General features: G+C 46.1%; 1 protein-coding gene across 2 annotated transcripts; it reads right to left on the bottom strand.

The window, feature by feature from the left end:
• Positions 1-398: 398 nt before the first annotated feature.
• On the bottom strand, positions 399-10,623 carry Rbx1 (ring-box 1). Of its 2 annotated transcripts, NM_001034135.2 has the most exon segments (5): positions 399-1,558; positions 2,736-2,821; positions 5,555-5,625; positions 7,975-8,053; positions 10,532-10,614. In NM_001034135.2, coding segments are annotated over 5 exon segments (327 nt in total). In that variant the 5' UTR covers positions 10,610-10,614; the 3' UTR covers positions 399-1,545.
• Between the last annotated feature and the right edge of the window lie 1,036 nt (positions 10,624-11,659).

Raw genomic sequence — 11,659 nt, 5'->3', positions numbered from 1 at the left:
TGAGGGAAATGTAACCAGGCCTTGTGCAGGCAGGCACAAGTGACCTGAGGGAAACGGTGGCCACTTTGCTCAGAGGACAGAATTCTAAAGACATCACAATTCTGTCAAACTGAGGAAGTTGAGGAGTAGGCAGTCAGTAAAGTATGCCTTCCAAACTGGAATTTCTTCTCTAGCACCCATAGTCAGGGGTGGTGGGAGGCAGAAGCAGGAGAATCTCAGGCAGCATAACCAGTGGGCGATTTCCATGTTCAGTGAAGAGACCTTGTGTGGAAAATGTGGAGACTGATGGATGAGCCAGCAGCAGCCCCTGTGCACACTCACCCGAGCATCCGCCCGCAAGGCCACCCATAAAGTACTCTCTAAAGGGCAGAAACAATCTTGAAAATGACAAAAAACCATTAACATAAATATTTTTATTAAAATTAACTTTGGAAACATGAATGACAGCATTGTTTCACATTTTTGCAATCTTTCTCTGCTTGACAACAGAAGATGGTTGGGAGTCTCAGACCTGCTTTATCTGGACACATGGAATGGCACCGGAGAGAGGAAAGCTCCCCTGAAGGGTTTCAGGACCTTTGTAGGATGGTTAACTACATGAAAATCACAACAACAGAAACAGTGTCTCAGTAGACTACAGCCACTGAATCAGCATCAGGGTGGCCACGCCTTTCCTGGCCAGCATGTTTAAAGGAAACCTGAGTTCTTGTTAACTTAATTTAATTTCGACCTTTTTTTAAAAAAAAAAAAAAAATTCACACCAGCAAATGAACTCAAGGCCTTACAGCAGCTGAGCTACAGCACCCCCTAGACCCCAAACTAGAATCTCATTTAGAAACAAGGTCTCCTGGATTCAAAGGATCCTTCTACCTAATTCCCAAGTACCTGGAATTACAGGCATATACTCAAACTGTCCAAATATCAGTTTTCAAGTTGACTTTAAGATCATTCTATTGCCAGCCAAGATTACATATTATGATTTTTTTTGTCAAGTTTTGTTCTAGAGACTGCAACATGTCATCCACAATCAGCACCAACTCTGTGGTGTTCAGAGCTTACAAAGCCTTTCTGTGCCCATTTGATGCCATTCACTCATTCTCAGACTCCCTCAGGAGAGGTGAGAGCCCAGAGCAGGCCTGGCTGGTCCAAGGCTGCCATGTGCTTCCTCATTCCTGCCTGGTGCTATCTCAGAAGGAAGACAGAGCCTCAGGCATTTCCAGGTGCCAGTGACCCGCACTTGCAGACTTTAACAGGTTCCTTGTGACCTTGTGAAGACAAGTGTGTTCTCGTCAAGAACAGTGCACTTTCTGAGGCTGGCTTCCTGGCTCTGAAGAGGCTCCTTCTCAGCTCACTCTTTCCACATACATGAAACAGCAACCGTCTCCAACTTAAAGGCTTTATTTGACACAAAACACAGTATGGCTGCGGGAACACCAAACTCCAAAGACAAAGGAAAGGAAAAGAACCATGGTTCTATCTAATGTATAATTAACAGGAAGTCACTAAACGAGTAACAAATGGGTAAGCTTTACGGGAGAGTCTTTCCTAATGCCCATACCTGAAAGACAAAACAATTCACCTCATTAGAATGCTGGAGAGTAAAACCATAAAACCCGCTAAACAACACACAGTTTTTGATTGTTAGACAGGGTTTCTCTGTGTAGCCCTGGCTATCCTGGAACTCACTCTGTAGAGCAGGCTGGCCTCAAACTCAGTTCTAAGATCAAAGACATACATTACCACACTTTGCTTAATAATAAAAATGTAATTGATTAGCTGTAAATCTGATATCACAATCAGTCAGCTGAGCTAAGCCAAAGGGATTTGGTTTTTGAGGCACCCGGCTGAGAAGGCTAAAGCAGGAGGGTAGAAATCAATTGCTATCTTAAGGAGGGGAACCCCAAAACAAACAACAACAAACAAACAATAAGAGTAGGTTTTGGTGGTTACATCTGTGACCATTGCTCTGAGAAGGCAGACGCACGAGGAACCCCAAAAATCCTAGGGCAGTCATCCCTAAACCAAGAGATTCCAAACACCATGAGAGCATTCCTCCCTCCACATCCAAAGAAAGGTGACCGGTGGATAAGGAAACGTCACCATGGGACTTCCCAGGGTGGAGCTATGACAGTCATCCATTTGTTTTGGTTCTCCGAGGACTGAACCAAGGTCTCTGCACAGGCCTGGCGAGTATTCTACCACTGAGCTACATCCTCTAGCCCTGCAAATACTTCCAATCATTTCCGACTCCCATGTTTTCCACTTTGATAGACTGAGCAGGCTGAAAAAACTCAGCCTGTGAAATGCTAGTTAATCCCTGTGTATCTTTTTTTTTTTTTCCTTCTTTTTTTCAGAGCTGGGGACTGAACCCAGGGCCTTGTGCTTGCTAGGCAAGCGCTCTACCACTGAGCTAAATCCCCAACCCCCCTGTGTATCTTTTTAAAAATAAGGTATGGTGGTGAACACCTTTAACCCAGGACCTGGAAGGCAGAGGCAGGCAGATCTCTTGAGGCCAGTCTAGTCTAAAAAGATTGAGTTCCAAGAAGCCAGGGTTACAGGGAGAGATTTTGTCTCAAACAAACAAACAAACAAACAAAATGAAAAGAAGAGAACAAGGGGACAAGGGGGTTTGGGTGATGTCCCACTGCTCCAGCTGCTTTCAGCTTGAGGCCAGTAGGAGAATGACACTAACCAGAAAACCCAGATTTAGAACCGCAATGAGAAGAAACACCTACTTTTGGAACTCCCACTCTCTGTTGTCCAAGGGGCACACCTGCCTGGTTTTGAGCCACCGAGAGATGCAGTGGAAATGAAAAGCGTGCTGAAAGAGAAGACAAGGGTTCCCACGTCATCATAGCCCCCGCTGCCAACACCTACCACAGACGGCAGTGAGGACGATGACAACAGGTCTGAGACCAGCCTTGTGTGACAGGGCAGCACACCTCACCACACCTCGGAACCCTTCTAGTGGAAATACAAGGGCATTTCCAACAAGAACATGTGACATGACTTTACTGCTAACAACTGACTCAGAGAGCACAGGACTACATTCTGACAGTGGGGTCTTGCCTCTTGCCGGGAATGTGGGTCCTGGTGCCATTCAGCTGATAACAGGAAGTTTCTACCTCCCTGAGAAATGTGAGAAAAGACAACTTTCCTTTCTCAATAACTTTCTAGAAGATTCTGTCCGTTTTTAAGAAACAAGGCAACAAACCCCTCTGGATTTCCAAAAGGCAGAAGCTGAGACACTTCCTGCCATGTCTAGGTACTGGGGACAGCTCATCCAAAGGTTATTATTGAGCCAAGGGCTCTCATCTTCCTGTCAAGCGTCCTACACAGCCCGGGAATAATACGTGCATGTGTTCAAGGGCAAGATGCCTGTGAATGAGGTTTTGGTGCAGGTGGACCCATCTTACTTCCTCTTAAATGCAGAACAGAGTGTAGTTAGCAGATGGTATAACTTACCACAGGCACATTTACCGTGCCTGAGTTTATAGATGATGTTGACACCTATTACCTCATGCAAACCCACTGCGACCCCAGCAAGTAGGCAAGATATTACTATCTGTTCTTTACAGACAGGAAATGGAACCCCAGACAAATGACTTGTCTAATTCACAGAGCTGGTTCAGACAAGACTCTAAATTAGCCCCCTAGCCTAGAATAAAGGCTTCTGGCCCAGCTTGCCCAGGCTCTCCTGTATGGCAAGCTATCAGAATAAATTCATCTCCATTTACACTTTTTGTTAAAAATTTTTTTTCAAGACAGGGTTTCTTTGTGTAACTCTGACTGACCTGGAACTTGCTCTGTAGACCAGGTTGGCCTTGAAGAACCCAGCAGGTTCGCCCCCTCCCTTCATTCAGAAGAATGTCACCTTTAGTAGTGAGGGCAAGGCACCGGGTATGTTTTCTCTAGCTCCATCAAAGTTTAACATCATCCTTTGGCTACTGTGCGCTGTGAAGTAGTCAAAGGGTCTGATGGAGAAGAAGAGTGGGCAGGAAGACAGCTGCTAGGCCATGAGGAAAGAACTGGGCACTAGAAGGGCCATGGGACTTTGAATCACAGGTGGTTGTGAGTGGCTCTCTATGCTATGGCTTCTGGGAACTGGATGTAGGTTCTTTGGAAGAGCAATGTACGCCATAACTGTTGACCCCTCATTTAGCTGTCTTTTTTTTTTTTTTTTTTTTTCCGGAGCTGAGGACTGAACCCAGGGCCTTGTGCTTGCTAGGCAAGTGCTCTACCACTGAGCTAAATCCTCAACCCCTTCTTTTTTCTTTTGAATAATTATTTTTATTTTATGGGCATTGGCATTTTGCCTGCATGCATGTCTGTGTGAGGGTATCCTGGAGTTACAGATGGTTGTGAGCTGCTATATGGGTGCTGGGAATTGAACCCTGGTCCTCTGGAAGAACAGTTTGTGCTCTTAACTGCTGAGCCATTTCTCCAGTCCCTCATTTAGCCCTCACCACCCATTCTATTTTTTTTTATTATTATTATTTTTTTTTTACTTATTCACTTTACTCATTTAGCTTTTTTTTAACCAAATATTTGTCATGTTGTGGGAGCCACTCTGCGTACTTCTAAAACTTCTATTTATTTTGGCTGTGTACATGTGTCAGTTAGGAGGACAACCTGTGGGGAGGAAGTCGGTTCTTCTTTTACCAGTGGTCCCTAGAACAGAAGCTCAGGACCTAAGGCTGCCAGCAAGCCCTTTATCCAGAGTCATCCTACTAGGCCTCTAAATACTCTTTAATAAAAAGTTAAATCATTTAAGCCTGTTTACATTTCCACTATTAGCCATCTTTTACCTGAGGAAACCCAGGATTAGAGATGTTAAATGTTCTTACTAGCAAGTAATACAGCCACAGATGGCTCACCCTGGAACCTGAGATTCCTGTGTCAGGGTGGAAGCTCTGCGTCTTGGCCCTGACTGGTCAGGGCAATTGTAGCTCATGTAACGAAGACTGTAAGTGCTTTATAGATGAATTTTTGGCATGCTAGAAATAATATATTTGTTGTCTCATAGCTGTCACACCCTGTAATACTGTATATTCAGTTCAACAGTGCTGTGCTAAATATTTCTGGTGGAACACATGAAGGAACACACGAAAGAGAAAACACACACACACACACACACACACACACACACACACACACACACACACACACACACAAGAATGAACCAACCCTACACCAAATCTAACTTAAAACACACAGAAAACTCAACTCATTTACCACCAAACCTCTTCCCACAGACATGGCCTTAATCGGTCTGCTGAAGGTGCAGACACTGCCCACAGCTTTGCAGATAACTCCTCAAAGTGGCTGAATACTGAAAACATTGCTTAGGAAAAGTCCACTTAGTAATTAAGACAGACTAGTCTTTCTTTTAATGACTACTATTTATCCAGTTAAAAGTAACTACTACGAGGACTTAAGCCTGCTTTTACTGTCTGTACACCTCTTGTTTCCCCCTAATAATTCTCAAGATGGCCGAAGCAGGAAAAGCAGCAATGCAGGCATGAGCCACTCATAGGTAAAGATGGTCCCTTACGTTACAGACTCCCCAAGCAACCGTGCACTCTTCCGAAGTAGCTGAGGCCTGGTTGGCCTGACACTCGATACCTGTGGGAACAAGGGTAAGAAAATTACTGACCTGGAGGCAGGGGCTTCCAACCTGGCCAGCCACATCCTCAAGTGGTTAACTGGTTTCAAGGGCATGGGAAAAAGGTGAAGATGGCTATGTGGTGGGTCAAACCTATAATCCCAGCTTTTAGGAAGCAGAGGCAGGATACTCTCCCTGGGTCTGAGGCCAGCTTTGAATAATAATTTTCAATTTTCAAGATGTGCAGAGCAAGAACATTGGCAATCAATTTACAAAGTGTTACTGAAAGTGGCAACCAAATAAAGTCCCTTCTGAAAAACACGTTTTAGATAGACTTCCAGGCCAGTCTGAACTCACAGTGAGATCATGTCTCAAACAAAAACAAGGAAATGACCACCCTTACTCAACTACCCAAATTAAGATCCACATAGTGGCACACGCTTGCCTTCCCAGCACGTCAGAGGGGGAGGCAGAAAGAACCACCTCACCAGCATGATTGCTCTGTTGTTCTGAGGCAGGATTGGGCTGCCTTAAATCTGTCACGTATCCAAGGATGACACTGATCCTGGTCCTCCTGCCTCCACCTCCCAAGTACTGAGATTCCATGTGTAAACCATTATACTCGGATCTGTCACAAGTTTTTGTTATAAGTTCAATGCTGTACCTCATGTGACATTTTGAACATATTACGAGGGAAGCAGAGGCAGGAGAATCATGAATTTGCAGTCAGTAAGGACAACATACAGAGTTCTAGGCCAGTCTACCTGTAAGGCCATCTCAAAACAACAGTAACAACAAAAGACCCAAAACAAACCAGACCCCATTAGGACACACAGTATGTCGTGGAAACCACACTGCTTTGTTGTCCCCCAGGAAACACTTTCTCTCCCACCCGAGACACACAGGAAGGAGTGTAAGAAGGGATCTGGGCATTGTGACGTCCACTGTTTTCAGATGACAGCTCCAAGGAAGTAAGATGTTCTCTGGGTACAACTTGTGAAAACACAAGGGACAGAAAGTGGCACACATACACCAGACACTCCATCCATGTTTAAACTGCTGTTTTAGTAATGGCTGCTCTATCTATATTAAACATGGCAGCTGCTGATCTGCTCTCACTGTAGCACAAAAACGAAAAGGTCAAAGTTCAAGGAAACTCTGAGGCGCCATGAACTACCAGCAAATGCCACAGGTGCTTTCTCACACAGGACTGATTCATGCTTTCCGAGATGCAGTGACCATAGGTTGTCCCACCATTTGGTTGTCGTTATTTAGCAAATACTGAGGGCAATTTTATTATGTACTAGACAACACATCAGAATAGTAAATAGTGTGGATAAAATTGAGAACCAAGATTAAATGGCATAAAGGGATTCCACGGTAAGTCCTGGGGTTTTCTGAGAGGCCTGCTGATAGCCTATGGGTGCATGTATAAATGTGGAGTGGGAGGATATACACATTTATAACAGGAATGCATACATATACACACGTGCATGGACGCTAAGCCGTTTGTACCTGAAAATATAAAACTTGAGAATATATAGGGCTGCCTGCCAATTTTACCTTATAATTTATTCACTGAAGTGATAGCTCATGGTAAGCCTGCATGTGGGTGCTGGGAACTGAACCCGGGTCCCCTGGGAAGGGCAGCCAGTGCTCTTAACTCCTGAACCATCTCTCCAATCTGTGACTGTAATCTTTCCCAACAAAAACTAGCTTAGATAAAGAGTATTGTAGTTCAAACCTTAGCCCTGCTGAGCCTGCGATTTGCCACAATATTCCTGCCACTGCCTCCTGAATGCTGGGGTTACAGGCATGTACCGCCTTCAAAGGTCATTTTCTTTTACTATTTTTGCCTTTGTGGCTGTCTAAGATGGAGATAAGAGGCAGCTCTGCCCACACCTCATTCTAAATGGGATCTTGCCCAATTTACAACGAGCAAATCATTCTAAGAGCCAGGTGTGGCTCCAAAACATCCTTTTGAGAAACAATTTAGGGGTTGGGGATTTAGCTCAGTGGTAGAGCACTTGCCTAGCAAGCTCAAGGCCCTGGGTTTGGTCCCCAGCTCCGGAAAAAAAAAAGGAAAAAAAAAAAAAAAGAGAGAGAGAAACAATTTAACTCTGGAGGCAGAGGCAGGGGATCTCTAGTTCAAGGCCAGCCTGGTCTACATACTGAGTTATAGCACAGCTAGGGTTACACAGAGAACCCTGTCTCCAAAAATAACAACATGCAATCTACTTCAAACACTCAAGTACCTACGGGTTCTGACCCTGCTTTGTATTCACTGGTAAAGAAGACAATTGGGCACACGAGGATGACCACCATTTCTGTCTTCCTCAACGCCTTCCCACCCGCCCCGAGTTACTTACAAAGATCCATAATGTGGTTCCTGCAGATGGCACAGTTATCAACCACAATATCCCAGGCCCAGAGGGCTACTGCATTCCACTGCAAGGAGAAGAGGGAACAATGCATTTTCTGGGTAACATAACAGACTCGTTAGGATTTCAGCTGCGGCTTCAGTTACCAACTCCCTGGCCATAGGGCCTAGCAAAGAAAGAATGATTTTTGGATTACATTATTTGTACAACATCAGAGGGTAACAGCAGACCACGTGTACACTTCCTCATTCCTGAACATGGGTATTTTTAATTTTTTTTTTTTTTACTTTTATTTATTTACTCTCCATTAGTTTAAATCTGGGATGGGTACAGCATCACACGGATTCTGTGTCCAATGGCCTTTGCAGGAAGGTTGCTTTGGAATTTGGCACGAACCACGCCACTGTTTCCATGGGCCCGAGTTACTTTTCCCCAGATCACTCTGGTTTTGTTTGGTTTGCCTCCAGGAGTCACTGTATTGTTTTTTGCTTTGTACACATAAGCACACCTCTTGCCTAAGTAGAACTCAGTTTCATCTCGGGCATAAACGCCTTCAATTTTTTTTTTTTTTTCGGAGCTGGGGACCGAACCCAGGACCTTGCGCTTCTTAGGCAAGCGCTCTACCACTGAGCTAAATCCCCAACCCCAAACGCCTTCAATTTTAAGAAGAGCCGTGTACTCTCTTTGGTTCAGGAGGCCTGGCTTGTAGCCAGCAAAAATGGCCTTGCACCACAGCCTTCCAGACATACTTGTTTTTTTTAGAAGTCCTGTTCCCAGTGGGCTTCCAAAGGCGCCAAGATGGCGGAAAGAGGAAGGCAAGCCCCACCGCGCCAATTTTTTTTTTTTGGTCTATAGCATAAAATAATTTAGCTAGCCAAACCGACGTGGGAATATTAGAGCTATTTTTTGAACACCCATTTTAGCTTCAAGTACAAACTTGAACTAATGTGGAGCTGTTCCTGACAGATGTGGTCGAACTCAAAATCTGCCTAAGTATTTGCTCTCCACGCAGTTTTGGACTCGGAGGAAGAGAGGTGAACAGACTGAACTACGATAATAAATGGATCAATCGCTAAGGGGATAATCGTGGGATAAGCTGGATAGTGAGTTACCTACCCAGTGTCAGCACACAGAACAAGGTCATCACTTACACCTCACAGCACTGCAAGCAAGTCAATCCAGTGCAATTTTCTTGTCCTCTTACCAAGGAAACTGATGTTCCCAACGTTCATATGTCCAAACTATTATTTTGCTAGTTCTAGTAAATTGATCCAAGACTTACACTGGACAGGACACCCCTTTCTTTTTTTTTTTTTTTTCTTTTTTCTTTTTTTCTGGAGCTGGGGACCGAACCCAGGGCCTTGCGCTTGCTAGACAAGCGCTCTACCACTGAGCTAAATCCCCAACCCCTAGGACACCCCTTTCAAGGACTACTTTGGTTTGACTTCTCAAATTCAAGTATTCGAGTCTAGTAAATTCGACATTATTTCTATTATTCTTCCATATGGCTGCAGGCCGTAACTGAGCAGCAGTGGCCACAATGAGATGACAAAAAAAGAGTGGGGTGGGGAGGTGTTCTCAGCGACTCTTTCCAAAAGTAATACATACAAAAAGAAAAAAAAAAAAACAAAAACAAAAAGGAAAAAAAACCCCAAACAAACCAACAAAAAACCAAAAACACCTTCCCCACTTCAAGATCTTCATTTTGAGCAGATTTATGTAATCTTAGGTAGGAACGGGCACTTTTCTCTTAAAGTGCTAGAAAACTATGAAGGGAATAGAATACAAAAGGACGTTTCATATTTTTTGTGTTCCCAGGTCATTAACAATTAGTACTCCGCCTTCTTAAATGGCACAAGTTCTGGGCTTGCTTTTAAAACAAAGCCCACCAGACTTTTTAAATTACCATTTTGTGTTAGAAGTGTACACGGGCATTAGAGAACCATTGGAGTGGCAGAAGCTATGTGACAACTAGTACACGTCTCGGAAGAACCAAGCTTTACACTTGAGACTGTGGGTTTAGAAGGCTAATGGAGGCCGCCATACAATCGAGGGCCCACACCAGGTCCCTCGGAGTCAATAGATTCTAGGATCCAGGAAGGGGCGGAGCAAGAACACCGGCAGAGCTCTTCTGCGGTGTCATCGCACGTTCCCGGGTTTCTCCGCACAGCCCCATCCTCCACCCGCCGCAGTCTCTTCACGAGTCTCCATCCTACCCACCCCACCCTGTCCTTCCCCCAACTCTCAGTCACTTCAGTGACAGCTTAAGCGCTTGGCTCCCGCACCGAAGTTAACCTCGCGTATTTCAGTAAGCAGCTCTGCGATTGGACCCACAGCTTTCCCAGCGAAACTAATATGGCCAAGACAGTGGGCCACCATCATGCCGATCAACCCTAGGCCCGCCCCCCGGCTTCCTTTAGTGGTACCCGGTCCCAGGAACGCCCTGAAATGAAGCCCTTTCCCCCGCGCCTAGCTCTTCCTCGGGCCTGCCAGCCATATCCGCGCCTCCCTAGATTCCTTGAGGAAGGCGCTGGCGAGACCCAACCTTTTTAACTTCAAAGCGCTTCTTGCCCGCGCCGCTGTTGGTGCCGCTGGGGGTATCCACATCCATCGCCGCCGCCATTTTGGAAACACACTGTCGTGCGACCACTGCGCCTGCGCATCGGCTCACTTTCCGCCGCCTGCCCTCTCGCCAGGCTCCTCCTCTCGCACCCCTCCCCTTATTGGCGCGTGCGGGTAGAAGGGGCGGAGGCTGCGGTCACGCCCCTTAAAGGCGCAGGCGGAGGTTCCCCGTCGCTCTCAGCTGGGGAGGAGGCTGGAGTGATTGAGGCGGGGTCGGGCGGGGCCGGGCGGAGCCGGGCGGGGCCGAGCGAAGGGAGCCAACTGGTGGGAATGTCCCTGAGGTCTGAATACTGCTCGCCTTCTGGGAAACCCTGTGGCCTGACTCCTTCTTCTGGGGCGGCGGCTGCTTCCTCCTTCTGCCCCAGAATTTATACCTGATCCAGACCCACAGCGCTGCCCCCAAGGCCGCGGTGCAAAGGGCATGGGCTGGTCTGTGGAAACCCGAAACTCCAAAACGTTCAAAACGGCCTTCTGCTGACCGTGGCCGGCTTGGGGGCCCTGTGACTCGGCTTTCCAAGGCCCGGGCACGGTCTGCGTTCTCAACTTCAGTTTGGGAAATTATTTGATAGGGAGAGAGAGGCCTGAATGTTCTGCCCAGGAACAAACAGAGCAGGCATTCTGCAGCTCTGCCTTCACCTTCTCACCAGAAAGACACGGAGAACACGTAGGAGCCTGGGAGATGCCATCCTCCTTTCTCCCCATTTCCCATCCGAGTTTTGCTACTTGTGCTACAGTTAAATTAGTACATTTGTAGTGGCCAAACTTGAATTTGGGTGAGGCATTCTGATTTTCTTACCGGTCATTACCACCGAGCTAAGAACCTGTATCTTTTGTCATGCTTCCATGTTTAGCCCAGCCCTCCACTGTTTTATCTCCTAAATTTGCAGAGGTATGACTAGAATACATCACCCTCGAACTTCTTATGTGTTCTAGTTCCCTCAACAGGACAACAATGACGTTTTATCTGAAATGCCCACTTGAAAGAAATACTGGCGTGCAATTCAGTGTGCTGTTGATGTCCTTGCTGAGCAGGGCAATACATCCGGAAACA

The sequence above is a fragment of the Rattus norvegicus genome, chromosome 7 (assembly GCF_021556685.1).
Source record: "Rattus norvegicus strain SHRSP/BbbUtx chromosome 7, alternate assembly SHRSP_T2T, whole genome shotgun sequence".
Classification (NCBI taxonomy): Eukaryota; Metazoa; Chordata; class Mammalia; order Rodentia; family Muridae; genus Rattus; species Rattus norvegicus.
Note: the sequence above shows the minus strand (reverse complement) of the source record. Positions and strands in the feature narration are given on the sequence as shown.